This window comes from Dermacentor albipictus, chromosome 8, assembly GCF_038994185.2.
Source record: "Dermacentor albipictus isolate Rhodes 1998 colony chromosome 8, USDA_Dalb.pri_finalv2, whole genome shotgun sequence".
NCBI classification, from domain to species: domain Eukaryota; kingdom Metazoa; phylum Arthropoda; class Arachnida; order Ixodida; family Ixodidae; genus Dermacentor; species Dermacentor albipictus.
The window spans coordinates 17,736,448-17,754,751 of NC_091828.1; the positions used below are offsets into that span (position 1 = coordinate 17,736,448).

The 18,304-nt window shown below is 46.8% G+C and overlaps 1 protein-coding gene across 7 annotated transcripts in view; it reads right to left on the minus strand.

Annotated features, from left to right (window-relative positions):
* LOC135920838 (uncharacterized) overlaps positions 1-18,304 on the minus strand; it is a 140,779-nt gene that overhangs the window by 25,112 nt on the left and 97,363 nt on the right. For 5 of the 7 annotated variants that reach the window (XM_065455104.1, XM_065455108.1, XM_065455103.1 and 2 more), the window contains 3 exons: positions 16,117-16,136; positions 12,907-12,971; positions 6,732-6,833 (listed from right to left, as the gene is read on the minus strand). In XM_065455104.1, the coding sequence (XP_065311176.1) occupies positions 6,732-6,833; positions 12,907-12,971; positions 16,117-16,136 (187 nt within the window). The remainder of the gene's footprint in view (positions 1-6,731; positions 6,834-12,906; positions 12,972-16,116; positions 16,137-18,304) is intronic. The other 2 variants (XM_065455109.1, XM_065455110.1) reach the window with 2 other exon arrangements.

The window sequence follows — 18,304 nt, forward strand, 5'->3', positions numbered from 1 at the left end:
CCTCAACTTAAACGCAGGTCCGTAGATATATTGAGGACAACGGAAGCAAACCCCGGAAAACTAAAACCGTTAGCATAAGAAAGGAACGTCTAGAAGGATATGAGCCCAGGTTGTGAAAAAGACAGAAGAGGGCATGAACCAGAGGGAAGAACCGATTAAAGCGGCCATGGTCAGCCTAGTTGCCCATCAGCTACAACCCGTACAGCAACGATAATATAAACGCAAGATTAACGAGGTTAGAAGAATGGATGCTGTAGCACCTGCAAAGGAAATAGAAACAGTCCAGGCAACACCCAAGTCTTCCTTGCTGCTCAAGCTATTGGTACAACACCCGACGACCTCCAAAATCACAGCAGAAACATCGCCAGGAAACGAAAAGGAAGATATACTATATGGTAATTGAATCGCCGAAGTTATCGAAAAAAAGGCCAGTCTGTATTAATACCTAAAAACGAAATACAAGCCAGATGTAATAATTCCACATGAAACGAATGGTCCCGCCAGACTATCAGTGTACGAATCAAAGTTACTAGATAGGGTTGGCACGAACCCATCGGCAATGCCATAGGAGAAACCAAGGCCTTTACCACCCTAGTCAGAAGAGACCACACGGTTTTACAACATGATACACGAGTCACAGAAATAGACAACAAACTAATTGAAATTATACCATCAAGGAAGACAAATGATGTTGAATTTATTCAAGACGTATACAACAGTCCAATGTTCAAGAGACAAATTCTTAACACTGTTCGACCGCACGCTCAACATAGCAGGTGACCGGACAGTGATAATAGGTGGAGACTTTAACGCCGCTCACACCACGGCGGTGGTGGTGGTGGGGTGTTACAAGGACGTCCACTCCAAAGGCAACAGTCTATGGCTCGACTCCCAATCTAAGCCTCGTCATGGACCCAGCGATCCCCACAAGTCAAGGCAACAGCGTCTGTGATGACTTCACACCAGACCTCACTTTCGCTAAGAATATACAATCAATAAGATGACTAAATACACAGGAATACCTGGGGGCCGGCCTCTCAATAATAGAAATCCAGCTCAATGGAGGCCCCGACAAACGCACGGGGCCTGATTTCAATGATTTCAATGATTTCAATGATCTCAAATTAGTTGATTGGGTGAAATTCAGAAAAATAAGGGAAGAGAGGAACAGAGAAACCATTACAGACATTGATCAGTGGACAGTCAAACTAAAGGAACACACCTCCAAATCAACGCAGGTGATCGCGCAAGAGGCTCAGCTAGAAACGATAGACAGCAGGCACTCGCACATGTGGGAGGCTACACAATGGCTGCAGAAACGATGGAAAACGCGGAAACATAACAAGATATTAAGAATGAAGATAGCCTTACTAAGCAAAGAAATAGAAGAATATGCAAAGGAGCTCCAAAGATGATAATGGGAAAAGCTATGCACGGAGATGGATGAGCAACTCTGCACGAGGAAGACGTGGAGGTTGCTCAAATGTCTCATTAACCCAGAGAAAAGAAAAACGGTGCACAGGCGAAACATACACAAGTTCCTATACGCGTAAGAGGGAACAAAGCAAGAACTCTTGAAAGAGGTCGAACTAAAATACATATCACAGGCATTGCCGTGTATTCATACCGAATACGAAGGAGAACAGAACTCCGGCCATGAAGCGGAAATAACAGCAGTCCTGCACAAATTCAGCACCAAATCGTCACCGAGCCCAGAGGTCCTTACAAACACGACATTCAGAAACCTCGACGACGCGTTCGTTGGCAAACTAACAGAATACATCAACGAGTGCTGGGAATAAGGAAAGATACCGCAGCAGTCGAAGACGGCATAAGTCATTACTTGTAGTTACATGTAGTTACAAGTTACAAACACAAACGTAGCTTTGTCGCGGCAGTACTTAACCACAACAGACAATGCTGCACAAGCTTGACTACAAACACGACACGCATCGAAACGGCGGAGGAAGCGGCTATAGCCTTAGCAATAGCACAAACTAACGCATACTATATAATCAGTGGTTCCCAGACGGCAGTACGCAACTTCGCGAACGGCTGGATCTCACCTCAGGTGCAAACATACTCAGAAAAGGCAAATCAACAAGGGAAAATATTGGCGTCCCGATGCTATGGATACCAGGATACACCCCCGACTCAAGGGGAGAGGACAACCTAAACGCGGCGACACACGACGTAGCTCAAGGACTCACTTTCCGAGCGGGCACGAACGTGGACCTCTCGACAGGACATTCTGAAGTATGGGAATGGGAAGACAATGACCACGTTCAATGTAATCACCAACCATTACAAGATGCAGATATGCACTTATCCACCACCCCATCCACAACTCAGTATGTCGCAAGCATGTCCAGTGGTGACAACTGCAAACCAAATTACACAAGAGTCTGTGTTCATTAGTTAGAACACAATGTTTGTGTTCTTTTAGTCTAATGTTAAAGCACCTGCCGCTCTGTCTAATGTAAGCTTTCCCACACTCGTGTGCGGGAAAGCTTAAATTGCGGAAAGCTTACTCGAGTGCGGGAAAGCTTCGCGCTACAATCCAAGACCATGTTACCGTACCAACTCGCCCAAGTGCCTATCCTTTTGCATTATATCTGCATAGCTATGTATTGTGTAAGTTAAATTTTAGCCATGTGCTTGCAAGTCGAGTGTCAATCTACCGATTGTCCTGAAAATCTCGTGTGATGTACGGGGTCTTACAGTTTCTGGTGAATCCATGCAAGCATGCAGGATGTTGTGGTCTGCAAACTTGCACTGCAAGTGCTGCTTTGATTGCTTTCAGTTCAGCTTTTCTGGTTGTATGATATTTAATTTTATGTAGTGTCATTCTAATGTTACACTGTTATTGCCACATCAGTGTTTCCTATGTGCCTGATGCTTGCTTGTGTCTCCATGATTAGCAACCTCTTCTGTGTGTTCGGCAATTGCATATAGTCTCCTAGCCTAATTGTTTGCCCCCATATTGCACCGGTATGGGCTTGTTGTGTTTCAAGTTCAGGTGCTCCTGAGATTCTTTCTGAAGGGAGGGGTAGTCGTCCTTGCATCTCGTATGCTAGCTGGCATAGTATCTTGGGTCCAGGTTCGGAGCTCTTGAGGCAAAGAAATTGTGCTGCAGGCTACTACTCTACTGTGTCTTGGTGCTTGTTCGTTTTCTCTTTCTCATAAAGGTATTCAAGCATGGTAAAGTTGGAAAGATCTGGTATTACCCGGTGCCTGTCTTCGATGAGTTGTACTTTTAGTGCGCTGCTGGTAATCCATACCGTACAAAACCTTGCACACAAGTAGGGTATCTGCAATTTTCCGTTGTATCCACTCGTCTGCCCCCGATGATTTTGATATTATTCTTTTCACCAGGCGTAGAATTTGGCGCCGAGGAGTGGCGCAATTGTTTCGCCCACGTGCTGGCTCTGCCATCTTGGTCTTACACTAGCTGAGGATTTGGGGCTGTTGCCTTGCGGATATATTTGTCCAGCTATGTGAAGCACAACCTGCAATCTGGGGTAGTTCTTGATTCTGTTCTTATTTTCAATGTCGATGTAAACTGACTTATCAGAAAATGAGAGGCCAGATTGGCTAAGAAAGTCTGCCATGTTGTTGAGAGCTTGTTGCATCATTCTTGATTTCTGTATAACTTTCCCATAAACTGTAGTACTCCATATAATGTAGTGCTTCTTGTAATATGCCAGTGTTGGTGTGGGTGGGTGAAATACGCCTCCAACTCTCACCTGAAGTTTCCTGTCTTTCAAAAAGTTGCGGTTTAACTTACGTGCTCTACCACCAGTTTTTTGCTGGTCATTCCTTCTATCAGAGTAACTTGAGGTACTGTAATAAAAGAGCCTCTTCACTCACCATTATTTCATAAGTGGTATTACACAATACCCTTTAATAAAGTTACTGCTGTTTATGGCCCACATATACCTCGCTGAAGGGACAACTCTTATAAAAGGTTTTCTTTGTGCTGTGGGCATGATGTATTAGGAGCATTCATGTCTTGATATTTATACGTCTGTAGAACCAGCTGCCTGACAGATTGCTTCTTATGCCCGACCATGCTTATTTGTGCAGTGCGGTTAAACAATAGATATCGATGCAATGAATGTTTACACATTCCAAGCATCAGGAAAGATACTTGTTTTATAATCGTACCCGTTGCTTTCGACTGGTGTTAGCATTGATTGTTAGAGTTTGCATATGCACGGCTCCTTATGCAATAGTCTCGCAGAGTTTAAGGGTTTAATAAATGATGATGAAATAAATCAAAGCACAAGACATTTTTCTTACCTATGACTTCCATTGAAATGCGACTGCCATGGCTGACAATTCAACCCCTCATCTTTTGTTAGCACCTGAACGCTATAGCCACAGTGGCAGGTGAATAAATTGAACACTTTCGTTGTCTACAGATTTTTTTTATTGCCTCTATGTGGGTGAAACTTGCAAGAAGTCTGTCATTAAAAAAAGCAGTTTGTGGTCCTTTATTGAATAAGCTGCACATTGTGTATAGTTGAAATGCAGAAAGTTCGTTTATAATCTGGCAAGTAGCATCGTACTTCATTACTTATAAATGCAGTAATCACAGAGGATATCGTTATTTGGGCTTACGTGCTAATAAATATGATCAAGAACTTATTAGAAACGATTATAAGAGACATGTAATGCATTGATGCTTCTGCACATTTAGTTGTGGATGTTTAAAAACCGCTTATACTTAAAAAATATTTACAGGAAGGGATGCAACTGGCTGACTTCACTGCACTGCTTTGATTTACTTTTCTTTAACATGTCGTCTTCTACCAATTCGCCTTCACAAGAATAGGCTGTTCGGCTGCTTTTCGTACTGTTGCACTAGTTTTACACGACAGTGCAGGAGGCTGTGCTGGTGTGCCACTATAGCAAGCCAATAATTTACTAACTGGAGAGTTAATTACCGTTCAAAGCAAATAATAATACAGGTGCAGTAAGGACAAAAAGTTTGCAACATATTCAATATTTATTGGTTTCTGTGCAGGAAGTAAATGATCCAGATAAGAGTTGCAACCTAACGCGCATGAAATATTTGAAAACAAACTGACGGCGAGGTAAGATAAACTTTCAAGAAGCATCGGGAAATTGACGCTTGAAAACCGACATGAATATGCAACTGAACGGTGCCGCGTTCATCACAACGTTGAAACTTCGGATATTTTGCTGTCTTGTCGTTTGCCCTTGCCCAGGTTGAAATTATTTAAGCTGCTCCGCACGTGCTATTTTTGTATGCTACTCAACAAAAGAAAATTGTGACGACTCCAGAAGGCCATGTCGTCTCGTGGGCATCGAACACCTCGTAGTATTCACAACTCGCAAAGGAGTATGAGGGAAACGCGAAAATGCACTTAATTTGCTGCGTGGCGTGTCAACGAACGTATAGAGATGGAAGAATGGAATCTGCGGTACAAGTTTTTTGTTCTCCCTTCGCGCATGCACTGAATTCGGAAACTCACGTATCCACGCATTGGACTTGTTCAGCGACACTCTATGTTCAAAAACAAACCGGCGAAATAGCTCTCCGGGCAATTTATACGGAAAATAGCAGCGATCGCTGCGACGTTGCGACTGTGCGACGAAGCGGTTAGTCGCCGCCGAAAATCGGAAGGTCGTCACAGCGACCGCGATTTTCGCCGCAAACGACGGAAATCACACTTCCGGTGCGACGAAAATTGCATCATGTGAAACAACTCCGTTGCCGTGCGCAGTATGCTGCATGTGCAAGCGAAAGCTTGCGAGGGTTAGACGACGATCGCGTCTCGATCTCGTTCGTGAGCGAGAAAAGTGGGGAGGAACCGCGCCGTCTTCCTTCGTGCGCCCAGAACCGGGAGTAGGGGATGTATGTGGGGCGTTCTACTTCGGCAGTAACGCGTGGCCGCGCAGGGTTTATCTTGAAAGCAATCTGTTTTGGGGGCACAGTCTAAGTGAGCCGGCGGCTCGTATCTTTGCGTGTGCTGCGTTTTGCCGTTACATTTGCATTGAAGTGATAGACAGCACGAAGGGCAATTTGCGCACAAGTACTGCGGCGCTCCCCCCGCGTCAGCCTTTTGACAGCGAGTATCCGTGGTGCATGTTTTGCGCGTGAGCGCTGGTACCATGCTTTTTCATGTAGTTATTAAGCGAGTGTTTTCAAGTGTCTACGGCCGATTCTACTAATTTTCTATCGAAATCGATGCCTTTCGTGAGAAACTTCGGCTTCTTTATTTGTTTCTAGCCCACAGATGCACTGCTCGAGAGGTGTACACCCTTACGAATTTCCCGCCTACATGCAAGCGCGTTGAGACAGTTGGTAAGTTTTCCGTCGCTGCTCGTGAACAGCGAAAGTACGAAGCCTTCAACACCACTCGTGGTGCTCTTCATCAGGAGAATGTAGGCTGCATCGATGGTACTGGTTTTATGCCATGGTTGTGAGACGCTTCGTTGGTGCCAGGAAGTTGTTCCTACAAACCAGCAGGCGCTTCCTTGCATACTGCTTCGCGATGTCACACTCTTGTATATTTTTAATAACGTCCAAGGAGTGAAAGCGGAACGCTAAACATTGCTATCCCTACCAGTGCGTCGCCCTTCGGCGGAACTGCAAGTTGTTGTTTCACTGTAAATTGACCGCACTGTTACTGGTGACTGTGCACAGCCACTGTTCAGTGCCTAGAGTTTTTCTTGAAGAAGTTGAAACTGGGCTCTCTTACCTTTGCCTCCAGTTGGTTCCAGTGCAGCCATAACATAGCAAGAAGGCTGCGCACCAAGGATATAATAATAATCACTCAAACTCCTGTCTACTGTCTTGTTAGCTGCGAGAAGAAAAGTCATGTAAATGGCGTTTTCCTGAAACAAAGAGAGACTGAGTCTGTGTGTCTTACTGTTATAAAAGCTGACGCTTACACCTTTCCACAATGATGGCTGAAATAAGTGACACATGATGACGCTAGAAATAGACGTAGTATGCTTAAGTCTTTCTTTGGGCGCCTTGTACAGCATAACAAGCCTAGATTGTTCTTCATTGGTATGTCGCCGACTGCACTTAAAGTAATAGAATTTGTATACATATAATTTGCATCTTCCACAAATGCAGTGTTAAATTCATACACCAGTGTGACCACTGCAGCGAAATATTTGCTGAAAACTGTAGGACATTCGTTTCGGGGCATTCGGAGAACGGCATCCTCAAGTAATCAAATTCACGTGGGAGTGTCAAGTGGAGAGCCACTTCCACAAAGTATTGGGGGGGGGGGGGTTATAGCGAATCTGTGTATCTCTACACAGGAAATTGACGTCCAAGGAAATTTTCGTGGCGTTGAGGTAAGAAAAAAAAAAGCTCCCTATACGAGGGCCGATCCCGGAGATAGTGCATTGCCGGGCGGACCCATGGCGGAGGTCTTTCGAGAAATTTCCGCAGGCCTTGAGACCGTATCTTGTGCCCTGTTCCTTTATCTTTATTTTAAAGCGAAGCTGGTTATGGCTAGTGTTCCGCGCGTTTTCGTTCTGCGTCAATAAAAATTTGGGCCGATCCTGCTGATGGTGCAGAAAAGGCCCAAGCGCAATGGCACATACCCTTGTGGACTCCGCGGGTTGTGGGCTGCGGGACCAGTAACGCGCCCTTGAACTGCCCTTATCACACTTACAATCCAAAGAGATCCAATGCACAAGGGTCACATAACAAAGCACAACCAAGATGCAAGCAACCGCTGCTTACAGCAGTTCCGTTACTGGCGCTGTTAGTTGAAGTTATACTTGTGGTTACACTTTTAAGCTTTGGCGTTAACAGGCTTAGCCAAAAGTTTCCGTCAATGAAAATTTCATAACGTCTATTCGGTTGCCAAGGTGAGTCACCATCAGTATGCACCTTCTCTCTTTACGCTCAGGTGAGGAGGTACCAGATAGCCATGTGGGCGCTTTTTAAAGCATCAAGCCGCATAGTCGGTAACTTCTTTGGTATTGAGCCTATGATCGCTAAGACCATTATCACCAGTGCGTATTATTGCCTTCTAAGTGTTGTTATGGTGGCAGTTCCAGGACATCTCCTTTACGCAGCCATTAACGAGCCGATGCATCGCGCATTGATCAAAACTTGTTTTGGCTGTCTTTCGGTCTGAGCTCACTAAAAATTCCGGCTCTGTGGTTGGCTATGTGCTAAGCACAGCAAACAACCGTTCCACTGTGGTGAAAGGCATAGCTCGTCCGAGCATGTTTTACGCGACGGGTACATTCACGTGCCGCGTCACGCACACCTAAATCGGAAGCGGCATGGCTTAAGCACAGGAAAGGAAATTCCCGCAGTAGCCATATAACCATATATGTCGACATTTATGCTATCAGCATTGAAATAATGTAGCAACGCATCGTTCTTCTGCCACAAGAGGAACAGCTCTTGCATGAGGCGTGTATGCAACCAGGCCCTACTCTCCCGCTGCCATCTGGACACGCTGCACTTTTCAGCGGCCCCGCGATGGTGCGGTCTCATGTGGCTCTGGTGTTCGGACAAGAGTGAGCATATATGAAGGAGGTCTGATTGCGCCAGGTACCAGATAACTTTTATGAGATTTGTTTGTCATTTAAGAATGTCACATACGCAACACCGAATACCAGTGATCTAAGTTAGCGTTACAGAGGTTCATTTAAGAGTGGCACATACCTAGTGTGAATAACCCAGGGACCCAAGTTGGTCCGATGGGTGGTTGCGAATCAGATTCCGTCAGCACCACAGCCCAATGCTCTTCTACCCATGCGACCACGGAGCACCCAGCGACTGAATTTGGTGGGAAGCGGCACATTGCGGACATAGACAGTGGAAAGAGTGCAACGCATTTTGAAAGTGCAGATCGCACTAACACAAAAGAGCCATACTCAACTCCTGTTGACATCTACGTGAAGCGAATTACTCTTAGTGTGATTGCCTCATCAACTATGACCTCATGACAAGATATCAAATCTTCGACCAATTTCTTTTATGTGTACATTATGGAAATTGTTGAAACGCATGGTGGCTAACCGTCTCCAGTGGTGGCTAGACGTACATCACTGGTATCATGCGTCGCAAGTTGGCTTTCGCCCCCACCTTGGCGCAGAGGACGGTCTAGGTCAATTATCCTCTATGGTTTTGATTGGTGACCAATCGACACGAGTGAGGTCCATTCTCGGCATGGATGTGCACAAGGCATACGACCACGTCAGCTACGCTGCCCTTGCTGAAGTGCTACGCTGGCTTCAATTACTCGCCCACAAATGCAAGTTTATTCACACGTTTCTTACATCTCGTGAATTTGCCATCCGTATCAACAAAGACATTGTGGGATCCTTTCGGCCACATCGCGGTGTACCGCAAGGGTCAGACCGGGCCCCCATACTTTTCAGCATTATACTCCTACCCTTGGCGTGGCGATTGGGCGACATTGCTGACCTGCACACACTCATTTATGCGGATGACATCACAGTATGGACCACCCACCCGTCTCTCCAAATTCAAGCGACAAGGTTACAGCTCGCCCTTAAAATTACAGATTAATGGTGTTCTTTTGTACGACTGACGTTGTCGCCTCAAAAGACGGCTCTACTTCCGGTCGCGAATGCGCGTGGTCGTCGTGCATTTAACACCACCCCTACCTTCCTTTGTTTGCAAGGAAGCAGAATTCCAGTCGTCAGATCACTCCGAGTCCAAGGCCTGGATCTGCACGAGTCCGGCTCCACCGGCCCCTGGATTCCCACAGCGCGTCAGAAGGCATCCTAAATGCTGCAACTCATCCGCAGGATTTCTCAAAAGTCAGGTGGTGCCACAACCACCATCCCCCGCCTCCACATTACTGTGTTACAGCCAAGATTGATATACCAAACCCAGTTTCACCCCATGACCCGCGCAGTGGGACCACTTGGAATCCTTCAATCGACCAGCAATGCGTGTTATTACGTTAATACGGGTCTCCCACAAATTACGCCCATTCTCGCGCTCCAGGCCGAAGCACAAATAAATACGCCAGACGAACTGGTTCACCAGCGTCGCCAAGTTTGTTCCGCAAAGTGCCATAATGTCCCTGAAGCCGCAGCTCTTGAGAAGTACATGGCAGACGGTTCGGTGATGCCCTGCAATTCCCACCCGCCACGACCACCGCGGCTTTATCAGCAAGTTACGGACAATTGGCCTCTGACTCGCATACACACACGATCCGTTGGCCAACTTAGTGAGTCCAGTGTAATAGCAAATAGCTCAACAACTACGAGTGCGAGCGTATGTCGACGCTTGAGTGAGTGATGATCACGTCACGATGGCTATCGCTTGTCTGGAAATATTGACAGAAATAGCAACCTGCTCGTATGCTTGCTCCCCTGCCTGGCCGTCGAAACAGGCGGAGCTCTTGGTAATCCGAAACGCAATATCCATCCTCTGTGCGTTCCTTTAGCCGTCTAGTAGGCACATTGACATCCTCACGGATTCCTAAGCAGCCATCCGTTGTCTGCGTCGTGTTCATAATTCTGGCGTTTTGGCACAGGAGATTCAGGACAGAGTTGAGCAATTACCCGTTACAGTACGTGTACAATGGATACGTCGCAATCCCACACAAGCCTTTTTGGATGCAGCAAGTCATAACAAAACTTCTCGTCCACTTCAATCGGCCCCCACCTCTCCGGGGACAAGGATCCTCACAGAAAAAAAAAAACTGGCAGAGGCTTAGCTTGGCTAAGCCTAGTGGATTGCGAAAGCAATCTTCTGTTCAGGTTGTAGAGTTACATACTGCTCATCGAACGTGTAGATGCAGTCTTGTCGCCATTTAAAGCATCCATAAGGCTTGCTGTCGAACGATCAGGTGTCGCCGAAGTCGCGTCAGCATTGAGAGCATGCATGATACTTGTAGATGCACCCAGATCAAGAGATGTTGAATGCATTCTCCTGGCTGCATAATATGCACGCCGTTTAGCTAAGCGTTGTTCCCGCTCTTCACCCATTTCTTCCGCACGCCGTCGCTTCTTAGCTGCAGCACATCGTTGCAGCTTCACCTTATACACATCATCCGACATACCGTGGAGGATTCGCTGGGACGACTTTTTTTTTTAGCGAGTTGGGGGTCGCTTTTCCACAGCTGGCATGACGTCACGTAGAGCGAGCGCCTCCCCCACGGCAGGGGCGCGTGGAGGATTCGCTGGGACGATCACGACGAGCCGAGTTGGGGGGGGGGGGCGCTTTTCCACAGCTGGCATGACGTCACGTACAGCGAGCGCCCCTCGCTGCAGCGGCGCGCAGCTTCAGCATGGAGGATTCGCTGGGACCATCGCGACGAGCCGAGTTGGGGCCCCGCTTTTCCACAGCTGGTATGACGTCACACATAGGTCACGCTAAAGGTCAATGGTGGATTCTCCGGGACGACGGCCAAGAGCGGAAACCTCGAGCATGCTTTCGCAATAAAAGAACATCTTTGGCGCGCCACGCGAGTATTTCTCCCACCGTGTGGAACCGACCTCCGCGTCGGCCTAGCGCGCTGGGAAGAGGTCTTGCCACGATGGTTACACCTTCGTGTTGCCCTCACCCCTGCGCTAACCTGGTCATGGTCGGCACAGTACGGTGCCTCCATCAGCAATTCCTGCCCCTTCTGTCCCGTTCTTGTGTGCGAGGTGGACACTGGGCACCTCCTCTAGACTTGCACCTCTCTATACGCCCTCCGCCAGAAACACCTGCTTTGATGTGGACCACTCCCAGGTCGGGCGCCAGATGTAGACAGTTGGATATTGGGGCCCTACCGCCAAACACCGCTGTACTTCCTCCGAGAATCTGACGTGTATCTACACGTGTAAATAATTCTTTATGCCAGAAGGCACGCTGTCACAATAAAAAAAAATGCGTGCGCGCATTTGATGTCTGGGTTTTGAGGTATAACGAAAAAACGGCAGTACTTATCTAACAATGACTGTCGGCAGTAATGCGAATAACAATGGAGCAATGTAGTGAAATATCATATTCATGAAATTCCCGTTTATTTCACAGGTGTAGTGGTAATTCTGAGACATTCGTTGCTTCGGCAGTATGCCACATATTCTTATATTGTCCCGCTATGTCACTCGCTTGACAAGGTCCCACTCTTACTTATATGCTAAATTTACGTCATACTTTCACCACCTTGTGTGCTATACATGTTTTGTAAACGACGTTCTCGACTACCAAAAGGTCTTTGGGCTGTTGAGCGACACATGAATACAGCTAGTCTGTCTGTCTGTCTGTCTGTCTGTCTGTCTGTCTGTCTGTCTGTCTGTCTGTCTGTCTGTCTCTCTGTCTGTCTGTCTGTGTCTGTCTGTCTCTCTGTCTGTCTGTCTGTCTGTGTCTGTCTGTCTGTCTCTGTGTGTGTCTGTCTGTCTGTCTGTCTGTCTGTCTGTGTGTGTCTGTCTGTCTGTCTGTGTCTGTCTGTCTGTCTGTGTGTGTCTGTCTGTCTGTCTGTGTGCGTCTGTCTGTCTGTCTGTCTGTCTGTCTGTCTGTCTGTCTGTCTGTCTGTCTGTCTGTCTGTGTGTGTGTGTGTGTGTGTGTCTGTCTGTCTGTCTGTCTGTGTGCGTCTGTCTGTCTGTCTGTCTATCTGTGTGTGTGTGTCTGTCTGTCTGTCTGTCTGTCTGTGTCTGTCTGTCTGTCTGTCTGTCTGTCTGTCTGTCTGTCTGTCTGTCTGCCTGTCTGTGTCTGTCTGTGTGTCTGTCTCTCTGTGTGTGTGTCTGTCTGTCTGTCTGTCTGTGTGTGTGTGTGTGTGTGTCTGTCTGTCTGTCTGTCTGCCTGTCTGTGTGTGTGTGTCTGTCTGTCTGTCTGTCTGTCTGTCTGTCTGTCTGTCTGTCTGTGTCTGTCTGTCTGTCTTTATGAGTTCTCTTATAGCTCTAAGAAACATTGTGATGATGATCACTTACAGTAGGTGGCAATTAGGAATATAGCTGGAACGCCATGTTTTGCCCGCATAATGAAGTCAGCTTGCCTGAAAAGGGACGGCAACATATCATGTGATATTTTCAATGTAGCAAGACTCACGCGGCCGATATGGTAAAAATAACCCATACGTAAAATAAAGATGTGAAATCACGGGTGTTTCGCATCTGAATTTATTTCCGCGTTTTGCAGTTTGCAGGGACCATATTTGAAAGACTTCTATGTGTAAAAAATTATTGAATGAAAAGTGGTTTTTACGTTGAAGATTTCAGTTTTGGAAGTCTTACCCGTATGTTTACGTGAGGCGGAGCGTCTGAGAAAAATTGAGAAAATGAGAAGGATTAATGATTCCAGGTGAGAGCATAATTAAGCCGAATGATTAAGCCCTTCATGAAGGTTAAAAACAAAATAAATGGTAGTCACCTGTAGTCCAGGCTAATGCGCATAGCATGAGTTAAGCCAGGGGAACCTGATATATTTAGGAAATTTTCACACGCTATCGAGCATGCACGACAAATCCTCAGCGAGCAATAACCCGCGAAAATGTGCTTCCAATACAACAGGAAGTAAATAGGACACATAGGTCAGATTCTACTTAAATACTGAACGCTACCAGGAAAACAGAGTGGTTTGTTTCTACGCAAATATTGACCAGGAATGCGAAATTCTCCTGTATCTACAATGTCAAATATGGGACAAGTGCACAAGTTTCAATCTGCACGAATTATGTTTTTCGATTGCGCTACCACAGAAGTGAAGGGCGTTTACGCGGGCACTATGCATGCGTGTGAACAAATGCATTGATTTGTTTAGATACTCATGTGCGATAAAACAATATGTTTATATTCAGCAGCAGTTACGCAGTCTGCTTACGAATTCTGCTTACGCATTCTGTTTTCGGCCCTAAATCATAAGAAACTTGAGCACAGACGTTATAAACCCGACCGAGAGCCTGCGAATTCTCGCGCCGTCCAATTTTCTCTCGCGATGCCTACCAGAGTGTGCTTATTCTTTTTTTCCACACATATAAGGACCTCTGCAGGATCCACTACATTCACCTGATGTGCCGAAAGCTATTTTATTCTCTTTCTTCCGCTAATACGGAAAAAACAAGGAAGCGGTTGTTCATTATCGGTGTTTTGTAATGCCCAGTTCTTTTTGTACATTGCTTTGAGTAGCAGATGATGCTAGCCAACCAAACACGGCAATCACAGTGGCGCTGAATGCAAGAACACACCATGCGGCTCGATCACGCCGACGCCACACGGCTATGTGCTGCGAGTTTCATTGTGGGTGTAGCGCAAATAGAAGATATACGGAATGCGGTCTCCGTCACCCTGCTTGTATACATAGATAACGTAGCAATGATACAGCTTTGACAAATGTTCTCAGAAGCGACTTGTTTCGAAATTTCCTTGTTCGCTTCTGTCACATCCAGACAGGACATTTCCTGTGCGTGGATAGCCAAAAAATTCTTTTACCCGACACCGAACTGTTATTTCATGATATAAGAATCAGAACTTTATTTCCAAAACACAAGTTGGAGGCCGCCATGCAAAAAGCTGTCACAGACAGCTTGACGGGACCTGGAGGCTTACAGAGAGCAACAGGCAGTGGATTTCACAAATTTGAACAACTTCACGAATTCGAGCAAGGAGAATATCAGGCTTTATTCTCGACTCGCAAGGCGGCTGCACGGCCGCTATTATCCGCCATGTTGACTCTCTGATTGGCTGTCGAGAGCTCACGTGCCTTGAAATATGTGCCGGGAGGAGGAAGTTTTGCAAAAGACACTTTTGCATTTTGATCAAGATGACGAAACGGGAAGTGGGGTTGCACAATTTATGGACTAATGCATTTTTTTGGTCCTTGGCAGTTATATTGCAACGTTAGCAGTTCAAAAAGAAAGTGAGTGGCAGCGTACAGAAGCCAGTGGAATACATATGCAATTTCGCGAATATGTGGTGGCGATCCAAGATAGGCGCCATGTCAGTTTGCTGATTGGCTGAAGGAATATGGCGTTGGGAGCGTCACGGAAAGGGCCGTGTCGTAACCGTCAATTTGACTTGCGTGGCATTGCGTTGGGCTTCCATTGCAGATATTTTTCGCCATAATTTGTGGCGCGACGAGCCGCGTGAATTATGCTAATGAGCAGCCATATGTAATGGCGGCCGAGAAGAATTAGTATTGCCAAATTTTTCCTGTCGTTTGGCGCCATGAAAATCTTTTGTTCATAACGCATGCTCACAGTACTTGGATCGCCTTCGGGTCGTGTTGGTATTCGTGTTTTGGGCCAAAATTTCTTAAAGGAACGCCTTTATATAAAGTTATCTATTTGAAGATAGCAAATTTCCGCAACGTTGTCTACCTTTCACTGCTGCATTTGTACTGTCATCAAGAATAATGCCTTTTCGCACAATCAGAAGTTACGACAACGACGTCTTTTGAATTTATAAAATGGAATGTACGTAAGGCGGCGCCTTATTTCCTCAGCGGAAAGAGTAACCAGGGAACTGAACAAAAGATGACAGCGCCGGCGCTTGCGTGAATATGAATCCAGGAATATACATCCGAGAAACGAATGAATATCACCCTATGGGTGATATTCATCCGTTTCTCGGCCATCCGGGTCGGGCTGAGTTACTTGCGTTTTACGAAATAGCGATAACGTGGCCTAGAACATGCGCCTATCAACACTGGTAGGTCGCGTATGTTGTCTGAAGGTAGAAAACGAGCGCGTTGGCGCCAAAATCCGATGGCTCATTCCGTTTCCCGGGACACGCATCTTAACTAAGGAAGCATATGACAGCTTGTACGCAGCAGACGACGGAAGGAAGAAGCGTTTTCGGCGGAATAATCGTGCGCTTTGAGCTAGCTGCTTTATCTTTACTGCGGAGGAAAACTGTTTTGCTTTATTGAGAACCTGAGATAGAGTGCCTCCATTTCAGTTTTTTAGGCGGAACGTAACGTTTGCATCACGATATGAAAGCAAAACAGGGCCATTAGCGTCATTTTCAACGCGTCGCGTCTACGTCACGCATTGAAGAAAATGATGGAATGCCCAAAGTAGAGCCCTTGAATAAGCAGCTTCACAAACTCAGTCCTGGAATTCACTGCATTTGCTAGCGTTCGATTTTACTCATAAAGACGGAGGCACAAATACTTCTTGAATGAAAAGCATGGAAGAAACTTACCTATAGTTCCAGCCGTTGCGCTGTAAGAGAGGAAAATGTGTAAACATTTATACAATATATTTGAAAAATACTGTCAGGTTTGCCCAAGCAGATGCAGGGAGTGAGTTATAAAGTGCACATTTAAGTAGATGTGCTGTAATTAAATGAGTAAAACAATATTAACCAACAACAGCGACAAAAATGTACTTCAAAGAGCAACAATATAGACGCAGTCACATTTGACACCTGTACTTATTTAGGATTTTATTCGTGGGATTGTATTTAAGCTGCTAACTTAAGGTTACGGCTCAGCGAAAACAGCGCTTGCATGATTTGGAACTTACTCGAATGTTACCAGTGATTCTATCAGCTGTGTATGTTCTCGCCGAGTTTTCTGTAAGCAGACTGTATACGCGAAACGAATTGTGTAGTACTTTGTGGAAGGCACGTAGGCGCCAGTGACTACGATGGAACGTTGGACGAGTTATGTATAAGATCCCGACGCGCTGGATCCGCAGCTCACACTTCCGACGATCATGGAATTTGCTGGCCGTTATTGTTGTGCTTGAGTATTACTTGTTTTGCTGAGCACAAGTTCGCCCTATAGTTATAGTTTTAACTCACCAGCACTACAACGTGACATCTGGTGGATATGCTTTCGCGTTGTTGTACTGGACGCCCTCACAAGGCCATCTAAGCCCGAACTCCGAAGACACTACCAGCGTCACTCCAGACCATCGAGCTAGCCTCATACTACAAAACCTGCTCACGGCGTTCGGGCTTCTATCCGAGACGACCGTTAAGATCAAGACGAAGTCGGGAGCCGCGATGACGAACCCAGCAGTGTTAGCGGCTCTCACACTTCGACAGCCCAGAAGGCCGCCAACATTTAGTGGACCATCGTTTGAAGACTCGTAAACGTGGCTGGAGACATACGACAAGACCATGACGTTCAAGAACTGGACCGAACAGCCACGGTGGCTTAGCGGCTACAGAGTTGCGCTGCTAAGCACAAGGTCGCGGGATCAACTTCCGGCCGCGGCAGCCGCATTTTTATGGGAGCAAATGCAAAAACACCCGTGCCCTGTGCATTGGGGGCACGTTAAAGATTCTTTGGCAGTCAAAATTATTCCAGAGTCGCTCGATACTGTGCGCCTCATAATCAAATAACCAAATCGTGGTCTTGTGCTGTAAGACACCAGGATTCACTTCAAACTAGAGTGGTGAGGACAAGCGGCGCCATGTCTATTTTTCATTGGATGATGCTGCTCGGACCCTAGCGATGTGGCACCGATTTCGTGAAAATATTTTGAAGACCTTCGTGAGTGTCGTATGCAACGAAAGGGCCGAAGCCCTCTAGGAAACCAAAGTACAACTACCGAATGAGAACACCGTGACATTAACGGAGGAGATGACTCGCCTCTTGCACCACTTCAACCCTGACATGTCTGAAGAAATTTCGCGTCATGATCCGGGGCGTGAAGGAATAGCTGTTCGCCGTATTGATACGCAACTCACCTAAGATTGCCTTAGAGTTCATTTAGGAGGCCACAACAACCGAGAAGACACTTGAAATGCGCACCGGGCAGTACAACCGCCATGCAGTCACAACAAACTACGTTGAAGTTCTAGAGCTAGGTGCCGATGGCCGGTGCGAGACGATCGGAGTGGCCCCAGGTCGCACCCCTAGGTGGCCTCCAACCATGTGGCAGTTAAATAAGAGCTCAAGCGGTCACTGGAAGCACTTGAAGCTCAAGAATGGCCACAACCCCAGCCGCCAGTGATGACCTATGCCGCCATCGCCTAAGGTCGAGGTCTCCCTGCACGCCTTCGCCAGGAACACGTAACGCTGCAATTTTGTCTTCCACTACCACCGCCGCCCTCAGCTCGCCCACTCGTCGCCACGCACAGCATTACAAGAAAGACTGATCCTTGGCATGCCTGCGACCGCTGCCGCGTCTAAGCTTGCCTAACGGCCTCGTAAGATCGCGCAATACATCGCAGCCGCACAGTGGAGACACCCACGAGCTTTCCGTTCACCTTCACCAGGACGTTCCTTCTTGCCGCAGCACCGACCATACACTGACCAAGCCCATGGCCGGTCCATCAGCCCGTATTCGGAAAACAAAAAGCAGCAACCATTAGAGGCGCGCTTGCTGTTCGTTAAAAAAACGAAGATCCACCGCCGTCGACGAAGTCACCGGAAAGA